The sequence below is a fragment of the Drosophila kikkawai genome, chromosome X (assembly GCF_030179895.1).
Source record: "Drosophila kikkawai strain 14028-0561.14 chromosome X, DkikHiC1v2, whole genome shotgun sequence".
Lineage (NCBI taxonomy): Eukaryota > Metazoa > Arthropoda > Insecta > Diptera > Drosophilidae > Drosophila > Drosophila kikkawai.
In genome coordinates, this window is record NC_091733.1 from 13,007,156 (window position 1) to 13,030,193 (window position 23,038).

Here is a 23,038-nt window from a genome sequence, read left to right on the forward strand (position 1 = left end):
TTTTAAATTCAAGTTAAGGTAAGTTTTTTCTTACATTTATTTTTTTTTATAATTTCTAAATTTAAATTGCGTTATGTTATATTTTTAAGTTTAATTTTAATTTTTTTTTAAGTCGGAACAAAGCGTTCACATGTTCATAATTTGCACTCCAGAGGGCGCTTTGGTAACGATTTAGTTACGCCAAAAACCCACAGAGGGCGGCTGCTCTTCAGTTTCTTACAAAATAAGTTACAACAAAAACCCACAGAGGTCGCTTCTTATTCAGCTAAATCTAAAGCTTCAAAATAAAACCAACAGAGGTCGCTTTATTGCGGGTGACAAAGCAGTTGAGAATTTTTAGGTGAAAAACCAAGTTTTCTCTGGCCACACTGGTCTACCAACGAGAGACGAAAAAAGAAATTAGAATTAAAAACGAAACTTGAACGAAATTAGATTAAATTTAACTTAAAATTAAGATTATCCAGCGAGAGGTGCGCCTGCGCGATGTGGAAATGTGTGTGTTTAAAGCCGGCAATTTAAAGTGAAACACAGAGTGGGCGAAAACAAGAGCCACAAAAAAAAATCCAGAAAAAGAACAATAACAAGAGAGGAACAGGGAGAGAGAGCGAGACAGAAGACGTTGGACAGTGAGAGCGAGCGAGAGGGAGAGAGTGTGGAACAGGTTTTTTACACCAATCCAGATTCTAGATTCCTCCGTTTCCGAAACGTTCCAGCCAGGAGCGGGGCACTTTGCATATTGGAAGTGAAAAAGGCCGAGTCAAAATGGAGTCCCTCTCCCTGCTGCTCCTACTGCCGCTGCTCCTGCAACTGACCAGTGCCAGGGCCACCTCCATCACCAGTTCCAGTTCAAGCTCTCCGCCAGTGCCGCAGCCGCCGCCATTCCGCCAATGCGAGACGATCCGCATCGAGATGTGCCGCGAGATCGGCTACAACGAGACCTCCATGCCCAACCTTGTGGGCCACGAGATGCAAGCGGACGTGGAGTACACGCTGCAGACATTTGCGCCGCTCATCGAGTACGATTGCAGCTCCCGACTGAAGTTCTTCCTCTGTGCCGCCTACGTGCCCCTGTGCACGCCCAAGGCCCCAGTGCACACGATCGGTCCCTGCCGCAGCCTGTGCGAATCGGTGCGCATTCGCTGTCATCCGGTGCTCCAAGGATTCGGCTTCCCCTGGCCTCTGGCCCTAGACTGTGAACGTTTTCCCCGGTGGAATAACCACGAGACGATGTGCATGAAGGGCCCTGAGGAGCTGCATCAGCCGCAGCAGGAACAGGATTTATATGGAGGATTATCGTCGTCACAGGGAGGCGGAAATATTGCAGGAACACTCCCCCTAGATTGTTCTGGCCTGGCCAAATCTCATTTGTATGTAAAATTGCCAAGATCCGGACGCTGTGCTCCTCTGTGCGAGGCCGATATCCTGTTTACCCCCTCCGAAAAGCACCTGGCCGAGGTATGGGTCTCAACCTGGGCATATGCCGCCTTGGGACTGGCCCTGGTGGCCACCGTTTGCCTGCTGCTGGCCAGCGATGGCAGCCGGTTGGCCAGTGCTGCCAAATGGTCGCGTCTATTGTCGCCGCTTATTTGGTGCCACAACATGGTCACCCTGGGCTGGACCGTGCGCTTTGTGGTGGGCAGAACGGGCACAGCCTGCGGCACAGATCCCCAGGCACCGAACGAGTCGCTGCTCAGCGTGGACGGACTGTCGAATGCCTCGTGTGCGAGTGTCTTTTTGATGCGTTACTACTTTGGCATGGCTGCCTGTGCCTGGTAAGGATCTATAGTGGCCTTTTTTGGATGAAGTTATAATTATATACATTCATTTCCAGGTGGGCTGTCCTCTGCCTGGGCTGGCATCGGGATATACGTCGTCATAGCCCGGATGCCAAGGGCCATGTGGCCATTATCCCCAACGCCGCCACCTCCTCCTCCTCCTCCAACTATGCCAAGCGGCAGGATCTCACGCAGAATAACTTTGTGTGTTTTGTGGCCTGGGGGTTGCCCGCCTTCCAAACAGCCGCCGTGATTGTGGCGCGTTATGTGGATGCCGATGAGCTGCTGGGTAAGATTCTACACTCCTCCTTTTTGGTTAACCTAGAAACCAAATCTTTATCCCCCACAGGCGCCTGTTTTGTGGGTAATCAGTCGGACAAGGCTCTCCAGGTGCTGGTGGCCACGCCTGTCTTTTGCTATTGGATCTTTGGCTCCATGAACCTGATCTCCGGCTACCTGGTGCACTGCCGCACCAAGGAGATCCTGAGGAACAGTAATGCCCTGACCCTGCAACAACTGAGTGCTCATGGTAGCTCGGGAATTGGCATATTCCTCTTTATGTATGGCTTGGCCTGCGCATTGCTCCTGCTGGCCGTCATCTATGAGTTTGCCAATATCGATGTCTGGCTGGGATCGGGCGAGACCAGCACTCCGCTGTGGCCGTTTTTGGTGCGCGCTTTTATGGAACTGATGCTGGGCATTTGCTGCTTTGCCTGGATCCTGGGACCCAGCATTTCCATGATGTACAAGCGTCAGGTGGGTGGCAATAACAAGATGATTATGAAACCTTTGTCTGGTGGCACCGATGCTCAGAGTAGCTCGCGTGGCTCTCATGCGGCATGCAGCAGCACGGTTGTCTCCTATCATTCTGTGAGGCCATCCATGGTCAGTGCTCCCTTGGCGCCGCAGCTGCAGAGTCCCTACAAGCTGAAAACATCACCGGGAGCGGGCTCCATATCGTTGAATCAAATGTCCAACTATTCGTTGGGCAGGAGCAATCATCAGCACAGGCACCAGCACAGGCATCATCATCAACATCATCATCAGCAGCATCATCAGCAGCATCATCACCAGCAGGGACACCAGGGAGACCACTCCTCCTCCTCGCATCGCCTGTATTATCCACCGGGGGGTAGCAGCTATGCCTCCCAGAAGCACTACTATCCCCCCCTGCAGCATTATGGCGATGAGACGCTGCTCTAGGAGCAGCTCTCTCCACATCAATTGTTCCTGCATCCACTTAATATATAATTATATATATATAGATCTATGTACTGTGTATATAACCCTCCCGGAAAGGAGAGAAAAGGAGCCTCCTTCCTTGACTTGACCCTAGTTGTAATGTCAGAAACATATCCTATATTTTGTGTGTACTTAAAGCCTGTCAAGCTCCTAATTGGTGTAACCAAAATAACCCACAAACAATGCGCTCTTGCCTTTATACACTTCTTAGCCAGAATATAACGCCTTTTGCGTATATATATAGCATTTATATATATATAAAAATTTAAAGTATTTTTTTGTAAGAGAGGAGGAGAAACACACAAAGCAAAGACCTGGTAAAGTTTAAGATGCCTAAAGAGCTGCGTCTCTTAAAGCTTCTGTACTGTCTGCACAAAAAAGAAACAAAAAAAATAAACGCAGCAACCAAATACTGTGATACGCAAACTGGAGAACCGCTTTGCTGTCCCCTTCTCCCCCGATGAGTGTAACAAGTGAACTTAAAATTAAACTTAAACTAAAACTTAAACTGAAACTGAATTAACAACAAATTGCAATCGTAGCCTAGCGTATTCAGTGTGCCATTAGCCTTAAGGATCACATGCAGCCTTTAGACTTGGGAGTTTCCTTGAATTTAACTATTTCCCCCAAGGCCTTAAACGTTTTGAAACTAATATTTTATACAACAAAAAAAAAACGAACAGTATATGTGTGTCTTACCATTTTTTTTTTAAATATAATTATTACTTTTATTAAATGTAACTTATTTGCTAGCGAATAAAGTGTCGAAAAGTCAAGAACTCGCTTTGATTTGCTGGTTTAACCAACAACAACCAAGAGGGAGGGGTTCTCCTTCTCCCCTACGTCTTCAAGACCCTCCCTAGAGGGAGCCTTGGCCTTTGTTTATTGCCTGGTGGGTGGCAAGGACGCCTCACTGCGTGTGAGAACTAAAGTCTCATTGCGATTGTTGTTGTTGTTATTATTAGGTTGCCGCGGTTGCCAATTGTCAAGGTCCTCGAGGTCCTGCTCCTCCTTGGCCCTACGCTGGTTATTCTCCAGCTCGCTGGCATACTTGCTGCTGGTAATGCCCAGCAGGGAGGCCAGCCCACCGCCCACATAATCGATGCCGGCCAGGAAACGGTTGCCCATGCGGCTGGCCTTGTAACGAAGGCGGGGTCCGAAAGCCATTTCGCGCTATAGGAGAGAGAGAGAGGAGGTTTTTATTAGTCATTGAAGCTCCTGCTATGCTGCTAGTATATCACTTAAGACGCACCTCATCCAGCTGTACAGCATAGCTTTGATCGGTCACATCCGCCGCCTCCGTTTCGTCCTCGCTGCCCGAGGATAGCTCCTCCATAACGCCGTCGCTGAAGTGCAGCATGCGCCGCCCACTGTGCAGTTCAAGGGCGGTTACATTGTCCGTTTCGCTGGCAGCTCCTCCTCCTGCTCCACCTCCTCCTCCTCCTCCGTTCCTCGTTATATCGCTCGCTGGCAGCGGCATCCTCTCATCCAGTTATATTTTGATCCTTTAGGCGTTCAAGTAGTACTGCTCCCAATGATTGAGTTCGTGCGAATGCTTTGTCGTTCGATATATTTGAAATCGCAGCCCGGCGGCGGCCGTTTTGGTAATGAAAACGCGGCGAACGGGTCGCCAAATATGGGGGGGCCAATGTCCTTGGGTTGGGGGCCGGCCTTTACGACGTCGTCGCGTGCCATGGGGCACTCAGCGCAAGTAGCAGGTCGGTCGTCGTCTCAGGTGCAATCAATAAACCAAATGCCGCTTCAACGCACACACACAAACAAACAAACAAACGACGCCCAAAAGCAAAACAAACTCGCAGCAGTGTGACCAGCGATGGGCCTTTCTGTAATACCAAAGCGAAAACACGAAATGAGAGAGATGGCAAGGAGGGATAAATGGGGATATAAAGAGAATTAGATATATCTTTGTAAAATCAATAAGGTTTACACAAAGACTTACTTGAAAAGTTACAAAAAAAAAATACATTTAAAATTTAAATATTATGTTACAATCTACCATTTAAATTTAATAAAAATATTTCTTCCAGTAGATCTTAGATCTCTCCCATGACAGCTGTATGATATAGTTTTTCAATTTGGATAAAATGTAACATATATATGTACAAAATTATATTTTAATATCAAGAATAATTGCAAATACCTTAACTTTTATAAATTTAATTCATGTAACTATCGCACGTCCATCGTTATTGATACTCACATCACTCACAACGCTCACAACGCTCTGGCCACATTATTGCGTCGTCTACAAAACAAATTGCAAAATCCAAAATACTTCCATTCGCGGGAAGAGATCGGAGATCGGGCTCCCAACATGGAATCGCCCACCTCGAATTTGGTGGCCAGAGGTAAGTGCCCATAACAAACACCAGATGAAGGCTCCTCCTAATCCGTTCCAAATTAGACTTCCAGGTCACTGGCGTCTCGCGCAGCGGACGCGTCCGCAAAAAGTCATCGAAGCTGTTGGATTTCGAATCCCCGGAGGAGATCGAGAAGCGTACGCGCCGCCACAGCACTAGCAGGCAGCCGGCCAGGTATACCTCACGCGGCCGTCCGCCCAACATACTCCGCGATGCGGAACTTGACCAGGAGATGCTTCTCTTTGACCACAACGTCTCTGAGAACGAAAGTACGCTGGCTCCGGGACCGGCTCCCACCGCTGCCGCTGCCGCCGCCGTCATTCTCAACTCCGACGACGAGCTGGACAATCTAGTGCAGGATCTGGTGGACGGTGTTCAGGCGGAGGCCACCAACAATGAGTCCCCCGTTCGCCAGAGCCTGTACATGCGCGAGAAGGCCAACAACAAGCGCAAGGTGGTCACCGCCAAGGTGCAACGCAAGGACAAAGGCAAACAGCGCTACACAGCCTACAGCCTGTGGGCCAGGGATGTGCGCAAGCGAGACCTCCAAGATATGGGTAAGGCAATACCAAAAAAGAATTTTCAATGCATCCTCTTACTCTCTCTTTTTGCTTAGACTTTGCCAGCGCCACCAGACGCCTCAGCGAGCTGTGGGCGAACGTATCGAACAGGGAGAAGAACAATTGGCGGCGCAAGGCCAAGGTGCAGGCGACCAGGGCCAGGTCGCGTGAGCGAACCGGCCCGAATAGCAGCAGCACGGCGCCCGCCCATCAGCAGCCCACCAGCAATGGGAGCACGGCCCAAGAGCCGATCCACAACGAGACTATCTTCCAGAATCGGGCCACGACGAGTCGCACCCGAAAATTGGCCGCCGATCGTCACCAATCCTCGCTGGAATCCGCTGCAGCGGCGGCGGCGGCCGCAACGGCATCTACCACGCAGAGGCGCAGCATTAGCACACGGAGCGGCCGGGGAAACGGTACTGCTCAGTTGGAAACGGATGCGGGCGGCAGCAGCAGCAGTAAGACTGCAGCGCAGCAGCTGGAGGCCCCGCCGCAGCCCACCAGCATCGAGGCAATCGATGCGGCGGCTCACCTGAAGCTGCTCGGCGAGAGCCTCACCGTGATTGGGGAGCGTCTGAAGAAGCACAACGGCCATGTGGCCCTCTCGGGCAGCCTCTCAGTCCTGCTGGACAGCCTGCTCTGCTCGATGGGGCCGCTCCTCTGCATGACCACCCAGATCCCGGGGCTGGAGAACAAGGCGCAGCTGTCGCGTAATCTTGCCAACACTCTGGACAACATAGCCTACGTGATGCCGGGACTGTGAGGGAATGGAACGGGCTCTTCCCCTCCAGGCAGCTGTGCTTCCGAGGGAAAGCTAGCTATAAGTTCAACCCCTCCTACACCCATCCCCCACTAAGTATCCCTAGTTTCTAAGCTATTCGTATCTCGACCTTGAATAAGTAAACCGAACTGCATAAGAGCTCCTCTGCCGAGTGTTTCTCTTTCTAAAGGAAAGGCTGTTTTTCATTTCAGGGGGTAATTATAAAAAAAATATTTTACAATATGAGGAATATTTTGACATTTGCTTGTACATTTTCTGTGGGAAAATATTTTATCAGTTTTAAATAATATAATAGATCAAATTTGCCTTATTTATTTATTAATTTTTGTACCGGTGCAATCTGTAATATTTTTTTTATATTAAGAAAGTTTCTAATTATCTGATAAATAATAAACAATTTATTTAAATATTTTTAGAAAAAAATTATTTAATAATGGAATTTTTTATTATTTTCTAATTTTATTTTACCTTTGCAGGGTATTAAATTTGTAGTCAGAAGCTTGCAAAGCACTGAAGGAATCATTTTCGACCCCATAAACCATATATATTCTTGATCAGCATCAACAGGCGATTCTTTCTAGACATGTCCGGAGAAAAACAAAACTTTACCAATTTTTTCCAAATTTTATCATTAAAATTGACAAAAATGCACAAAAAAAATTGAATTTTAAAAAATTTTAAATCCAGTATGCAGACGTCTTAGCATGATAAAAACTAACTCAGAACAGTTTTTCGAATTGAAATTAATGCATTTTTGGCCGAGTTAGGATATTTTTAAATTTTACTTTGTCCTGAAATTATCATAAATATTATTATATAAAATTTTGGATAAATATTTAAATTAAATGAAGTATGCAGATTTATTGACCCTATCAAAACTAACTCAAAACTACTTTCTAAATTAAAATTAATCAATTTTTGGTCGAGTTATGATATTTCTAAATTGGTTTTTCACTTAAAAAGTTTAGCTAATTATTTAAAAATCACCATAAAATAGATATTATATATATCGGGCTCCCAACATGGAATCGCCCACCTCGAATTTGGTGGCCAGAGGTAAGTGCCCATAACAAACACCAGATGAAGGCTCCTCCTAATCCGTTCCAAATTAGACTTCCAGGTCACTGGCGTCTCGCGCAGCGGACGCGTCCGCAAAAAGTCATCGAAGCTGTTGGATTTCGAATCCCCGGAGGAGATCGAGAAGCGTACGCGCCGCCACAGCACTAGCAGGCAGCCGGCCAGGTATACCTCACGCGGCCGTCCGCCCAACATACTCCGCGATGCGGAACTTGACCAGGAGATGCATTTTTGGCCGAGTTAGGATATTTTTAAATTTTACTTTGTCCTGAAATTATCATAAATATTATTATATAAAATTTTGGATAAATATTTAAATTAAATGAAGTATGAGATTTATTGACCCTATCAAAACTAACTCAAAACTACTTTCTAAATTAAAATTAATCAATTTTTGGTCGAGTTATGATATTTCTAAATTGGTTTTTCACTTAAAAAGTTTAGCTAATTATTTTAAAAATCACCATAAAATAGATATTATATATATTTATTCATTAAAGGATTTAACAGAAGCATATGTGCATATATTCCCTAAAAAATAGTACAAATTAAAACCACATTATATATATTTTCATACTTACATAGTATAGTTTTTTTATGTAGTTATATCCCTTAACAGTATCGAACTTTAATAAATAATAAATGGAATCCCACAAAAAGGACTTGCGAAGTCTCCAACTATCGCCATCGTCTGCGATAACTATCGTACGCGTCTGGTTGCGCTATCGAAGCCTCCGGCGCAAGTGCCATCGCTAGTTTGGGCTCCCACCAAACAACCATTGCTTTTCTCGAGAAACCGCCCGAAATTCCTTCTAATCCTGATCCTCAAGGCGACGCCATCGCCCAGCTAAGCATGTTGACAGCCCAGCCCCCGCAGCCGCATCCACTGGCCCCGAATGGCAAGCGGAAAAAGCCCGCGGAGCTGCTCCTAGTTTGTGGGTGGAGCGGTTGCCAGGATATTTGCGAGGGTGAATGGAACATGAACACCCACATTGGCCAGCACCTAGAGGAGTATGCCCGCGAGGCGGCCGAGGCCGAGGCGGAGGAGCACTGCTGCCGATGGACCGACTGTGATTTTCGTTGCAGCTGCCGGGTGGAATTTGAACGTCACTCGTACTACCATGGCTACTACCTACACCTGCTGCTCCAGGGTCAGCTGGAGTGTGACCTGCATCCAGAGATACCAGCCTGCACGGCTCCCGCCCGCTACAAATTGCCCCATCTCGGCCAGAACTTCCTTTGCGGTTGGACGGACTGCGAGCGTGAGTTCGTCTCGATTGTGGAGTTCCAGGATCACATTGTGAAGCATGCGCTATTCGAGTATGATATACAGAAGACGCCGGACGACGAGCGGCCCAAGACGCAGTGCAACTGGAGTCTGTGCCACAAGCAAATGGGCAACAAGTATCGCCTCATCGAGCACATAAGCACGCATTCAAACAAGAAGCAGGTGGCCTGCTACCACTGCGGTGAGCTCTTCCGGACCAAGACCACGCTCTTTGATCACCTGCGCCGGCAGCCAGAGAACAATAGTAAGTGTTTCAGGAGATTCTACCTTAAATATCTGTTATTAATCTTTGCAAATAAATCTGTTTATAGCCAACAGCTTTCAGTGCGCTCAGTGCTTTAAGTTCTTTGCCACAAAGAAGCTGCTGAAGAGCCATGTGGTCCGCCATGTCAACTGCTACAAGTGCACCATGTGCGACATGACCTGCAGCTCCTCCAGCTCCCTCACCACCCACATACGCTACCGTCACCTCAAGGACAAGCCGCTCAAGTGCAGCGAATGCGACACACGCTGCGTCCGCGAATCCGACCTGGCCAAGCACATCCAAATAGTACACTCAAAGTCGGTGCATCAGTGCGAGCACCCAGACTGCCACTACTCCGTGCGCACCTACACGCAGATGCGAAGGGTAAGCGGCGATGATGATTCCTCGATTTAATTTATATTTACTTTAATTTTAATTTTCCTTGCTTTCCCTAGCACTTTCTGGAGGTCCATGGCAACAATCCCATACTGTATGCCTGCCACTGCTGCGAGCGCTTTTTCAAGAGCGGCAGATCCCTCTCCGCTCACCTGATCAAGAAGCACGGCTTCCGGCTGCCATCGGGCCACAAGCGATTCACGTACCGCGTGGACGAGAACGGTTTCTATCGCTTGGAGACGACGCGCATTGAGAGCCTGGAGGTCACCCAACAGATCCTGTCGCCGCAGGTTAATCGCTCGCTGGAAATCGATCTCAAGCCCAGCACTGGCTCCTGCTTTGAGATCGTGGATCCCACGAACATGGAATTTGAGCGGATCATCGTCTCAAATGATGCCAATGAGGCGCAGCTGATGGGCGAGGTGGTCATCTCGCTGCCAAGCCTCGCGGAGCCCGAGAAGCTGTGATTATGGTGGCCAAGCAACAGCACTTTTGATCGATCTCGTGCCCTACCCTGGACTCGTGCCCTACACCCTGGACACCCAAACCAGCATTAGCTCGCTAGGCATAAAGTAAATTAAATTATAAAGTAAAGTAACATTTTACGATAAGCATATCCCCGCATGTCGCCCTTCTTGAGTGTTCCCCATATCTCCGTTGACATTTAGTTTATAGGCAACCTGACAATTTCTAGTAGCAACTTTAGTTTTTAATATAAGTTTAAAGAAACCAACCGAAAGCCAGCATTTTTTAGTCGGAAGTTTGCAACGCATTATAGGAACCATTTCCGACCTTATAAATCATATATATTCTGGATCGGAATCAACAGCAGAGTCAATCTAGCTAGAAAAATAAATATTAATAATTCAATTTTAATTTAATTTAAATTTAAAATTATAATTATTAAAATTTGACAGAAATGTTAATTTTTAAGAAATGTAAATAAAAAATGCAGACTTATTAACCCTATATAAACTAACTCAATGCAGATTACCGAATTGCAATTAAATCCTTTTTGGCCGATTTAATTTTAATACATTTTTAAGTTTTACTTTTCCCAAAAAATATTAAAGAAAATGATGAATAAATATTTAAAATCTAATATCCCTGTCATGGTATTATAATTTTAGTCACGAGCTAGTAATGCACTGAAGGGAGTCATTTCCGACCCCATAAACCATATATATTCTTGATCAGCATCAACAGGCAATTCGTTCTAGACATATCCGAAGGAAAACAAATTTTTAGCCATTTTTTTTTTTTTTCAAAAATTTGATAAGGGGTTACATCGTTAAAATTTAAAAAAATCAACAAAATTTTGAATTTTTTAAAATTCTAAATAAAGTATGCAGATTTATAAACATCATAAAAACTAACTCAGAGCAGCTTTCCGAATTGAAATTATTGGATTTTTGACCGAGTTATGATATTTTTAGGTTTTACGTTTTCCAAAAATTAGCATATAAAATTATGGATAATAATTATTTAAATTAAATGTAGCATGCAAATTAGTTAACCTTTTGAAATATAACTAAAAACTGTTTTCCGTATTGAAATTAGTGCATTTTTAAGTCGTGTTTAAGCTTTGAATGTAGAAAGTAGTAAGAATCGACAGCAAAAAGTCCAATACACAAAATATCAAGCAAATTTTTATACAGAATCATATTTTGATACTTCTTTAAATATATATTTGGGAATAGTTAGTTAAACCTACATCTCAATTGCCAAACGCTTGAGGTCAGGATTTATCTCAATTTCAGACATTACTTTAAAATTCCATAGAAAAGCAAGTTATCAACCCCAAGGTACATTTTTAAATTGAGTTACTTGTTAAATTTGAATAAAAATAACACTCCTAGGCAGATATTACTTTCTGATAAATCTGAAGCAAGTAAAACATTTTTCAATCATTCTCAAATAATTTAGTCATTAGATTACTCCAGTTAGGTTGTCTCTCCCTCTACTAAACATTTCCTTTTAAGTAAAAGGGTTAAATCTTGGCTTATAAAGTCCTTCCTAGTTTGCTTTCTGCCAGTGCATTGCTACATTCACAGTTTCTTCTTGTTTTTTGCATTTTTGGCCATTTGTGAGGTTAGCCTCCTCGACACTTGAAAAAAATATAAACACAAGCGTGGTTTGTACGGTTTTTAAATGTGTTTTTAGGTTTTAATTGTGGGATGCTGAGACTCGCTCCCAAGTAACGACGACATAAGTTTTGTATGTTCAGTTTCACACCGCAAACGAAAAAAAAAAGGAAGAAACACACAGGAGTAGCAGCAGTGTCGGCGCAATCCGTAGAGTTCCTCCTCCTTCTCCGTGCAGCGACGCTGTCTGCTTACTTGGCGTGGGTCTGGGCCTTCCTCAGCTGGGTGAGGATGTTGGACAGCTCCTCACGCTTCCTCTTGGCACGGATGTGTGTGCCCAGGCGGCGCTTCAGGAACTTGAGGGCGCGCTTGTCCTTGGACACCTTCAGCAACTCCATGGTGCGCTTCTCGTAGGGGGCATGGCCCACCACCTCGCGCACCAGATCCCTCATGAACTTGGTGTGGCGGGTTTGGATCTGCGTTGCGAAAAAAAAAGACATGTAAACAAATGCCGGCGACGACGTCCCCTTGGTACTCACGTTCTTCAAACGGGATCCGCGCAGACCCTTCACCTTCTTGTCACCCGTGTACTTAACATTCTTAACCTTGGTGGTCTTGTGGCCCTTGTTCAGACCAATGCACAGCTCGTAGCGGACTGCCATTGTTACTGCGGATACAGAACAAAAAAAAAAAATCAAAATAAATAAACGCACAATTGGTACACTGTCCGGTTCGCTTTTGTGCTTTTATTGTGGCCAAAAGAAGCACAAACACCCCGGTTGCAAGTTTAACAATCCAAATCGAATTGAATATCTCAATTTAGATTACTGAAGCGAATTTTTCGGGAGATTTCGCCAAGCACATGCCACTCACCGGAAACGTTAAAAGTAAAAGAAAGACAAATTAATGTGGCTGCAGCAGGGAGCTGTCAAAAACCATCGATGATACTTTGGCCGGATATCTATCGATTAATCGCAGACCATAGCGATAGTTTAACACTACAATTATATAAATGGCAAAGATATACAATTACAAATTGATTTTTGTTCATGAAATGGCCATTGTTCAGCAAAAACAAAAAAAAAATTTAATACAATTATAAAAATACACCTGCCAGCGCTGCCAGACGCCGCCGATAAACTGAAATGAAATTAATTTCAGCACACCGCAAGGTGCATTGAATCAATTTTTTAATTCAAATTCAAGCACATTCGTTATTGTTTTATCTACGCCTCAATTAAAATGGCAATGCAAGTATGTATGAGAAATCTGGATACATATCGATTAGTTTTGCGAATTTACCAACACTGTTCTCCATAGCATTGGCAACGCCCCACCACCAGTTGCCATTTTAGAGTTGCTAGCGATAACCTATCGCACCTATCGAAACCGACCACAGCAACTCTCCCTGACATGTGTTGCCATTCAATTCGATTGCCAAACTAAACACACGTTTTTCGAGTTTGTACAAACAATTCGAGCGTAATTTAAAAACGTCTTGTGCATGAAAAAAGTGACGCGTGCTACTGAACAATTTGGAGACCGCGAATCGAAACGTTGCTGACAGGCGGCATCCCCAATAGCGAGCATCGCGAAGGGATGGCAACACTGCATACGCCGGCCAAGTTATTATGATATGTAAAAGGTGGACGTCGACACGTGTTTAATATTCGTGCAGACTCTTGATCCGTTTCGGTCGTTGAAAAACCAGTGAAAACATCTAGCAAATACTTACCAAACACGCAAGTGCGGCGCAAAGCGAAAACAGTCGGCAAAATAAGTTACCCAAGCGGTTGCAAGAGGTAAGAGATTGGAGCACGCGGAACATAACCTAGTACAAAGGCGCACAAAGCATTCAGCTGTGTGTGTGTGTGTGCTTGCCAAAACAGAACGAATCGAATCGAGTCAAAAATGGTGTCATGTGTTCGTTGGTTCGTTCTGCGCTGGGTATTTTCCGGATTCACTCCACAGTTGCTTCCCGTTACTCCGCATTGCGTTTGCATTCCTCCTCTCTCTTTTTCCCCCTTTTTGTTTGAGTGCATCCTCCGCTTCCCGCTTTTGTTGTTGTTGTTCCGGCAAAATGACAGTGGGTGGCAAAGTGGAAAATTTTGAGTTAAAATGAACGATTACACAATGTGCCACTCGCACATATGTATGTATGTATGTATTAAGACAAGACAGAGGCTGCTCGCAGAGGCGAGTGTAGCATTTGTCTATTTTAATTATCTGTTTCACTCATAATTCTGCAATAATTGGGGCAAATAAATTCTGGCACTGGGACCATACATCTTCAGCACTCTGGGAATTCTATAGGATTGTCAAAAAGCCATTCTTTTAATAATTCTTTTAGTTTTAAAGAGAGCTCACTGTTCCCTCACAATATGCATAAGCATGCTAGGCCTGTCTCTCTCTCCCTCTCATTCTGCGTGTGTGTGCGACTCACACACAGGAAAACGAAATGTTATTGCCGCTTTCACCGTTAAATTTCGGCCGTGTTATCAATCAAAAAGGAGGTAGAGCACAAAAAGGAGAGTAAAACGCAGGTTGCCACCGCCACTCCCACTGAATATGCCAAAGTCTATACATATCCGTGCATATGCTACATCCTATATCCACCGATTATACAATCCCCGCCCATTTTTGGCGACCATATGATCGGAAACCACGTTGCCAAGATTATAACAATGTGGACTTTTCGGCTAGCTGGCAATGTTGTTGCACCTGGTTATTGTTGTTTGAATGCGCGATCGTGTGTGTGTGTGTGTGTGTGTATGTGCGTATTAATACTAATCTCTTCTTGGCTCTCTTGCTCGTTTTCTTTCTCTCTCTAACTTTGGAAGCTTGAAGGGAATTCAAAATTCGAGTTCCGAGGTTTGGGCCTCAAGCTCCGCGCAACAACAACAATACGCAAGTTCAAAGTCGGCAGTAAACATGCCGAAACATGTTTGTTTGCATGCCAGCGCACACGCACACATCCATTAATATGCATGTGTAAACAAGCTTACAGCCAAACGAAGAAGTTGAAAATAAAAAATTCCCGTCACCCGGTTTCACGATTAGGAAATGCCGCAGCTAAGCAGTCTGTCTGGCCGAGTGCCCTTCCACGGAGCCCTTTATATGCCTCAATCTCGCTATTTGTTGTTTGGCGCTTTCAGTTCGGCGTGATTGGCGATTGCTCTTATCAGGTTGTCCACAGTGTGGCCGAGGACCTTTGGGCCGCTAACAAAGTGACGAAATCAATGAGTGGGGGGGGGGGGGGGGGGGGGGGGGGAAAGGGGGAATTGCCATTGCCTACAGTGGGCAAGGGTGTGCACAAAAGTGGTTAGAAATCTGTTAACGTAAAAATTGGTAATGTGGAGTGTAAATTATAGAAGTTTACCATGTGATCGATTTTAATATAAAAGTAGTATACATATTTATTATTCATATTTTTTAAATTAATTTATACGTGAGATTATAAATATTTAAAATACTACACATTGCTCCATTACAAGTTATGGCATGTAATTGGTCCCACTGTACAGATGTTGACAAAATTTAAATGTGCAGCGCCTTTCCAATTTTATTGGGATGGATTTCTTTTGTTCTAATGAGTTCGGATATCTTTCCACTGCGTTCCGCACTTAACGGTAAAAGATATGCGTTTGTGTGGGTGTAGAGGTGCTAAAAAAAACTTTTGCGACCACGCATCCGTCGACAGCTTCTCTTTTGTGCGCCGGGGGGGGCGGGAGCTGGGGCAGGCGATGGAGTGAACGAAATGAGAAGAAGGAGAAGGAGGGAGAGCGTTGAGCGGAGAAAGGAGAAGCGAAGCGGGCTGCGAAGAGCCCAAAGAAATGGCAATTAGATGGTGGGCAAAGTAGTTTCCCTTCGTATATCGAGCAGTCGATATCTTAAATCTCTCGAACTAATTCGCCGGCATTTCAAAAACTGAATTCCCAAAAACTAAAACAAAAAGAAGAAAAATATAAAAATAAAAGAAATACAAAACAAAAGTGGACACGACATAAAAACTCCAAAGAATAAAGCCCTACGAACTAATGCCATAAACGACGAATATTTAAACGAATTATTCACAATAATAACGAACTAGTTTGAACCAGAACACTGCATTAGTGATATCGGATATATAGACCTATTGATCAGATCGACGGCCAAAAAGGTGACAAATTGCTGGCTGCTAAGTGTTTTCATAACTTTTAGTTTTGTTTTGTAATGATTTCGTAACATTTGCCGTTGCCGTAAACGTAACGGTTTGTTCTTGCACTCTCGCACTATTATGCTTGCTCTCTCTCCCACTCGCTCTGTTTCGCTTTCTTGCCAGCGTGTTGTTGTTCTTGCGCAGTCGCTCTTGGCGATCGCGCTCGTCCCTCTCCTTCATTCTCTTTCTTTCTGTGCCTTTTCCCTTCCGCGTGGCATTCAAAATCCGCTTTGCTTTGGCTCCTCCGCGCTCTTCTTTGCACCTTATTTGCTCTCGACATTTTTGTTGTCTATATTTACGTGTATTGTTTTTTTTTTCTTTCGTTTTATTTGTTACTATTAATACGCAAAAGTTCAGATCGAAAAGGAAAAATACAAGAAAAACGACAAAAGCAAACACACACATATGAGAATGTCACACTGGCACGCGGTGCGTCTCGTGATTCCCAAAAATAAAAACAATGGAAACCTTTTCTTTTTATATTATTATTATAGATTCAAAGTATTTTGTCGCAAATTCCTATTCAAACTTCAATTATATAAACCAAAAACAATAACATTACTTTTTCCCTTATCACTTGTCATGACAAGCTTTTTTGTTTAATAATAATTGTAAATAATTGTAAACGCGCTTTGTAGAGCGGCTGTAAATTGTTGTCGTGATAAGATTCGCGTTTCAATCTCAATCTCAATGAAATTATATTTAACAAATCAACTATTAAAATGTATTGAAATGCATTTCAAATTTATATATTTATATATATTTAACATTCTAAACCGCATCTTATTTCAGATTCTTCAATATTCAGCGAAAATGGTATCCGGTCGTCCTCTACTCTACCTGTCACTGCCCGGTGTAGCATTTATACTCGGCGTCTTTTGGTTTCGTCGTAGAAATAAAAATCGTTTAGACAAACCCGATGACGAGGACACGTCTACCGTGAAGGATGCGGCAGCGGTGGAGCAGCGCAAGGTCAACGGTGTCCTGCAGAATGGCAAGCAGCCACAGCCAGTGGCCAGCAAGTCGATGAACATCAATGGAACCATAGCCAACGGAAACGGAAATGGAAATGGAAACGGTAATGGAAGTATCGGCAGCGGCAGTGCCAGCGGAAGCGATAGTCCCAACACGATGCTGTATGGCAAGTCGGCTCCCATAAAGATCCAGAGCAATGGACGCAGCTCGACCTCTATTGATTCCGAGATGCTCAAGTCAAAGATTCAGGATGCGGAGCACAAGATACTCTGCTCTATTGACGAGGCCTTTGAGAATCTGTCGTCGCCTGTGGATTTGCCGGGTTCGGTGAAAACCTCGTTTTACAACCGAAAGACTAGCCAAAAGACCGTGGAACCGGTGGTGATTAAGGCCACGCGCACACCCAAGATATCGCCGGAGAACTCATTCCTCGAGACAAACTATACCAAGGAGTGCGAGCAGAACAATAACTGTGAGCCCAAGGTGGATTCCAAAGAGGCTGCCAAAGAGCAGACGGAGCAGACAGTGGACAGCAATGGCAATAAGAAACGCAACGTGGATGCGGCCAGTCCCTCGCTGAGCATCTGCAGCGTCCAGTCAGGCGATTCGGGCACGGGTTCCAGCCTCCCCCGCTCGGAGGCGACGCGGGCCAAGACCACCTACGAGTTCCTCTTCCCCATCAGTCTAATTGGCCAGCTGTACGGACGGAAGCGGGCGTTCATTAACCAGATCAAGGCCAAGACTTTGGCCAGTGTGGCGCTCAGCAAGAATCCGTACTCGAGCAAGGTGCGCATCTGCACTATCGAGGGCACGGAGAGCGAAATAGATGCCGCCTTGGCCATGATCCGTCAACGTTTGCCGGCCAAGCGGTATCCCAACTTTACCATGCAACGCATTCACTTTGCGCTGCCGCAGACCATAGTTCCTCTTTCCACGGAAAGCCTCTACAACCTCCAACTGAAACTAATCGAGGGCATCAACAATGATGTGGTGGTGAGTGCCGTGCTCTCGGGCTCGCATATATTTGTCCAGCATCCGCTGCATCCCTCGCATCCCTCGCTGCCGATGCTGCAGAAGCAGCTATACGATAGCTACTCCACCATGGAGGCACCACAGTTGCCCAGCCTCGAGATCAGTGCTGTCTGCGTGATCGCCATCAATGGGGTGTGGTATCGTGTCCAGATTGTTGACACCGATGCGGAGGATGAGGAGCGCTGTCTGGTTAGGTTCCTTGACTTTGGTGGCTACATGAACGTGAGCTTCACATCGCTGCGTCAAATTCGCACGGATTTTATGAGTGTGCCCTTCCAGGCCACCGAGTGCATCCTGTCCAATATTGAGCCCATCGGTGAGTATGATTTTCGTTTTGATTTCTAGTTAATATCCATCAAGTTTTATATACATATATTCTTTTGTCTACAGATGCGGCCTGGTCCCAAGAGGCGGCCGAGATCCTCAGCAAACTTACCAAAGGCATTGTCTTGCAAGCACAAGTCGCCGGCTACAATAGTCACAACATACCAGAAATCTATTTATTTGCATCCCTAGGCCCAAATGTGAGTATATGGCAGGAAAAAGAACTGATATATTGATACTGGGTAGATATATCAAACGATATTTGAATATACAAAGTGGTGCAATCAATCGATATTGTGTTTGCTACGTATAAATTTTCTATATTTTCGATATGATATGGTCCAGATATTTTTGTTTATATATGTATGTATGTTTATCGCCAAGCAACAGCCACATCGATTCGAGAGAGATGGCATATGGCAATGGGCGAGAAATAGAGCAGGATAGGTAGTAAAAGTTGAAAACTAACCCGTAGTATATTTTTTTGTATTTTGAGTAAAATTAAAAAAGCATCTTGGGTCCTAAAAAATTAATGCAATTTTTTAAATTTTTTAAACTAGTCAACTTATTGTATTTATTTGTTAAATGTATACAAATTTTAGCTTTTTAAAGCAAACTTTTTGTTGAAAATAACCTTGCTTCCTGGAGTGAGCTTCCTTTTTTTCGTTGCTAAAAATAAACTTTTATTAATTAAATTTTCTTGTTTTTACAGAATGTAATTTTTATCAATAAGGAACTGGTCGCCAGAAATCTCGCGAAGTGGGTGGAGATGCGTGACTAACAAACCAAGCAAGCTAAGTAACAAAAATCTACATTACAACAACAACTGAATGCTTCAAACACTACAACAACAAGAAAAACAACATGAAGAGGGAATCATGCAACTTGGAGGATACAAAAGCTTGAGACAATAGCATATATTTGCATATATAGCTTGCAAGCGAATCCCAGTTACCAAATTGTGTCGTTAAGTTGTGTAGGAAGCGACTGAGCCTAGAGAGAGTGCATCCCCATCCCCTATATAATCATATATAACATCATATAACACACACACACACACGCATATATATATGTATAAGATCAGCACACCTAACAAGCCAACAACTAATCCCAAACACACACACAGACACAACATGGCACAGGCAGAGTGAAGTGTTAGGCCCAGGATTGGAGGTAAGCTAGGAGTGGGAGTTCGGTTAGGTGAGGCGTCCCTAGGGGATCGGTTCGGATCGGATCTAGTTGAGCTGTGAGGGTAGCTGCCTGCAAGCCTGCAAATTGAGAACCGCTTAAGATATTACCATACTCAGTTTATAAGTACATAGATTACATACATATAAATACCTCTAGTGTAAATAGTTTTTATAAATTTAACAAGTAAAAACGAAATACACACAAAAACAAACTAGACTAAAAAGCATACCAATATCAAGCAAGGAAAAAAATTAACAAAAACGCAAAAAAAAATTAGAACAAAAGAAAATGCGCAAAACAAAGGCAATTATCTGTTTTTGGCAAATGTTGAAGCAAAAAAGAAAAAACAAAAAAAGCTGACAAATAGTAAAGAAAACGCCAAGATAAAATAGGAAAGCTAAAAAAAAAACCAACAGTTTACTTTAATTTTAAAGATATTTTGGTTGTAAATATATATTATAGGAGGTTTTTTATAGATACATTTTATATATAAATACATTTAAATTGTATATCGACGCAAATTGATGAGGATAGTGTCTAAAAAACGTATCGTTTAAATACCCCTTGCAAGAAATTCTTTGTTTTTAAATTCGTATTCATAGTGAAAGCACTCAAACCGTGACAAGTACAAGAATATATATGTCCGAATAGAAAGCAGAAAGCAGAGAGGAAAGGGAAGGCAGCTCATCAAAACCAAAACACCAAACACATCAGTACCCTAAAGAAGCAAACACGAAGCAGCCGCACTAAGCCACAGAATGCCTAAACTAAACTTAACTGAAAAAATACAAAAATACAAGCAAGTTAATATATAATTTGTATATGCGTGTGTGCCATTGTTAGTCAAGAAAGAACAATTAGAGAACCCTGGGAATATAACAATTTAAAGCTGTTTGAAAAACCCCCTAAGAACTCCATTGTAAATATAAACCATAGCAAGCAAAAATAATAATAGTAAAGAGCAAAAAGAAACGAAGCTCTGTTAAAAGGAGTGAAGAACACCTCTAAAATGCCTTGCTTTCGAAAACTCTTTTAAAAGTCACTTAAAACCTAAACCCAAAACCCTTAAATCTTTAATCACTGAAGCAATGAAACAAGGAATCGAGTAAACTATTTAAATGTAAGGCAATCACTCGCTTACAGAGCTACCAATTCTGGGTCTAAAGAAAGCACTCTATAATCAATAACACACTAACCCCGCACACACACACCAACCACACACGGCATACACAGCATACGACAAGGAATCATGTTAAACATATTTATTTTGTTGAAGAGAATAAAATTAATTCTGCATTGAAAGTAGAATGTAAAGGATATCCAGCAGCAAGGAGAGAAACCACATATGCTGGATATAAATTCGTCGTTGTTGTCGTCATTGTTCTCATTGTCGTCATTGTCATGTCGAAAATAAAGCATAATTTAGTTAATAAAAACGTACAAGTGATGATTATGCAAATGTATCTGTATATATCCACACATATATATCGATATCTAAATACTATATATACTTTATATATATTTGTCAGATTGAAAGACTTGGCGTGTGTTATTATTTACCTTAATTATTGTCATTATCATTATTATTATTTTTATTTTTATTTTTATTTTTATTTTTATTTTATTTTTTATCACTATTATTATTATTATTATTGCAACAAGTGTTTTTTTTTTCTTTTGTAATTAATTGACATTAATTTGGTAAATTTTTAAAAGTGATTCAAACCTTTCGGAGGGTCTCCTCCCGCTGCCTTCCACACTGTAGTGCAAATTCTTTTAATGTCTTCTTAGCTATGCGCCCCTTCGAGACTTGAAATAAGAGACGAAGTTACAAAAGTTATAAAAAAGTAAAAAAAAGCAAATAAAAATATTTACCATTTAGTTTATGGAACCCTACTTATTATTGGTTAATTATGTAAACAAATATTATCCTTATTCTAGTTCAAAGTCAACCTTAAAATTACATCTAATTTAATTTAATTCTCTCGATTTCATTGTAGCCTTGTCACTTGTACAATTGTTGATAAACTGATTAACTGATAATGATTAACTGACATAGCGATAAAGATAAAGCAAGAAAGAACTAGCAGCTGCAAGAGTAGCAAATAATCTTAGTGGACCCCCCAGAGAGAGTTTTCGTCCTTCGTGTGTGTGGTACTTCTATATACTTTTTTTTTTCTTATCTAGTAATGCCGCGAGACAGAGTTACGAATAAGGTTTAATTTATAGACGCATTCAAGTGAGAATAATTTACAAATCTAGTTATTATCTAAGTATAATGCAAGTACATTAAAAAATAAAACATTATTGAAAAGTAAATCAGTTGTGTTTGAGTCTTGGGAATATTGGAATTCTGGGTTTGGTTGCTTTTTCAGCCGCCGAGGGAGAAGCACCAGAAACAGCAGCTCCACAAGCAGCCGGAAGTGGCGGCCGAAGCAGGTGCCCCAGAAGCAGCGCCAGAAGTAGCGCCACCAGCTCCAGCCGAGGCCCCGGCCCCGGCCCCGGCCCCAGCACCAGCTCCAGCGCCAGCGCCTGCCGAAGCCCCAGCCGAAGCTGCGCCGGCAGCCGAGTAGATTGTACACAGCTGTCCTGTTTTTCTTTTTTTTTTTCGTAAAAAATTAAAAAAAAACATTGTTTTTGTCAATTTATTGTTGTTGTAAAGTTGGTTGTTGTGGAACCGCTTTCCGAAATGAATTTTAAAAATTTTTGGCTGAATTATTAACCTTTAAAAATGAGTTTCTTGCTCATTTTTGTTTAAAAAATTATTTAAAAATTACAGGTAACAGGTAACAGGTAACAGGTACATGAATTTTTGGCCGAGTTATGAGGTTTTCCGTCAATTTTTGATTAAATTTTTTATAAATTATAGGTAAGTATTTTAGCAAAACTGAGTATGCAGTTTTGTTAGGCTTAGAAAAGGCAACTCAGAACAACTCAGAATTTCATGCATTTTTAGCCGAGTTATGAGGTTTAAATTTTTTTTATAAATTATAGGTTAGTACAAATTTATACATTTCTGGGAGTCAAGTACCAGGCGAACAGAATCAGCAGGAGGTGGATTTACGTTAGTGCAAACGAATATTTTCACTCAAATTACGATATTATTTCCACTCAAAATACGATATTATTTTCACTGAAAATACGATATTATTTTTACTAAATTAACGATATCTCTCAGAGCTACGTATCAGCTCATCTTCGCTCTCCTTCTCTTTGTTCGTTAGTTACGATCTTCGGGGAATTAAGCAGCAAAGTTAAGAGCACGTTATTTATTCTCTTAATTATGATTCCGCTGCGAGTGCTGACCTTCGCTCTCCTGCTCTGTGTTCGCCAGTTACGGTCTTACGCAAGTTAAAGAGTAAAGATGAGTGCAACCCATTACTTGCGAATACCGTATCTGAGCTGTGCAGCCCAGAAAAATATCGTAGTTTGAGTGAAAAATTCGTTTGCACTAACATAAATCCACCTTCTGCTGATTCTGTTCGCC

The 23,038-nt window shown here is 42.9% G+C and overlaps 6 protein-coding genes across 7 annotated transcripts; 4 read left to right on the plus strand and 2 right to left on the minus strand.

Moving 5' to 3' along the window:
* The first annotated feature begins 345 nt into the window (after positions 1 to 345).
* fz4 (frizzled 4) lies at positions 346 to 3,796 on the plus strand. The gene is made up of 3 exons (XM_017173757.3): positions 346 to 1,772; positions 1,832 to 2,064; positions 2,125 to 3,796. Exons 1-3 carry the CDS (start codon positions 763 to 765, stop codon positions 2,976 to 2,978), a joined length of 2,097 nt encoding a protein of 698 aa, XP_017029246.1. The 5' UTR covers positions 346 to 762; the 3' UTR covers positions 2,979 to 3,796.
* LOC108079427 (protein FAM177A1) lies at positions 3,737 to 4,861 on the minus strand. Its single transcript, XM_017173758.3, has 2 exons — positions 4,270 to 4,861; positions 3,737 to 4,190 (listed from the first exon to the last, which is right to left on the minus strand). Exons 1-2 carry the CDS (start codon positions 4,495 to 4,497, stop codon positions 3,900 to 3,902), a joined length of 519 nt encoding a protein of 172 aa, XP_017029247.1. The 5' UTR covers positions 4,498 to 4,861; the 3' UTR covers positions 3,737 to 3,899.
* A 232-nt stretch (positions 4,862 to 5,093) lies between these two features.
* Positions 5,094 to 6,887, plus strand: LOC108079346 (HMG box-containing protein 4). The gene is made up of 3 exons (XM_017173653.3): positions 5,094 to 5,386; positions 5,443 to 5,955; positions 6,015 to 6,887. The coding sequence occupies exons 1-3, from the start codon at positions 5,353 to 5,355 to the stop codon at positions 6,722 to 6,724; spliced, it is 1,257 nt and encodes a 418-aa protein (XP_017029142.1). The 5' UTR covers positions 5,094 to 5,352; the 3' UTR covers positions 6,725 to 6,887.
* A 1,659-nt stretch (positions 6,888 to 8,546) lies between these two features.
* Hinfp (Histone H4 transcription factor) lies at positions 8,547 to 10,723 on the plus strand. Its single transcript, XM_017173807.2, has 3 exons — positions 8,547 to 9,351; positions 9,419 to 9,735; positions 9,807 to 10,723. Exons 1-3 carry the CDS (start codon positions 8,673 to 8,675, stop codon positions 10,212 to 10,214), a joined length of 1,404 nt encoding a protein of 467 aa, XP_017029296.1. The 5' UTR covers positions 8,547 to 8,672; the 3' UTR covers positions 10,215 to 10,723.
* A 1,159-nt stretch (positions 10,724 to 11,882) lies between these two features.
* On the minus strand, positions 11,883 to 12,530 carry RpL36 (ribosomal protein L36). The gene is made up of 2 exons (XM_017173798.3): positions 12,371 to 12,530; positions 11,883 to 12,307 (listed from the first exon to the last, which is right to left on the minus strand). Exons 1-2 carry the CDS (start codon positions 12,491 to 12,493, stop codon positions 12,083 to 12,085), a joined length of 348 nt encoding a protein of 115 aa, XP_017029287.1. The 5' UTR covers positions 12,494 to 12,530; the 3' UTR covers positions 11,883 to 12,082.
* A 723-nt stretch (positions 12,531 to 13,253) lies between these two features.
* On the plus strand, positions 13,254 to 21,870 carry spoon (A-kinase anchor protein spoonbill). 2 transcript variants are annotated; one of them, XM_017173743.3, is made up of 4 exons: positions 13,254 to 13,633; positions 16,822 to 18,352; positions 18,427 to 18,560; positions 19,073 to 21,870. In XM_017173743.3, exons 2-4 carry the CDS (start codon positions 16,843 to 16,845, stop codon positions 19,139 to 19,141), a joined length of 1,713 nt encoding a protein of 570 aa, XP_017029232.1. In that variant the 5' UTR covers positions 13,254 to 13,633; positions 16,822 to 16,842; the 3' UTR covers positions 19,142 to 21,870. The 2 variants fall into 2 exon arrangements, with proteins under 2 accessions (XP_017029232.1, XP_070143955.1); XM_070287854.1 differs by lacking the exon at positions 13,254 to 13,633 and adding an exon at positions 15,838 to 15,990.
* Positions 21,871 to 23,038: the final 1,168 nt, after the last annotated feature.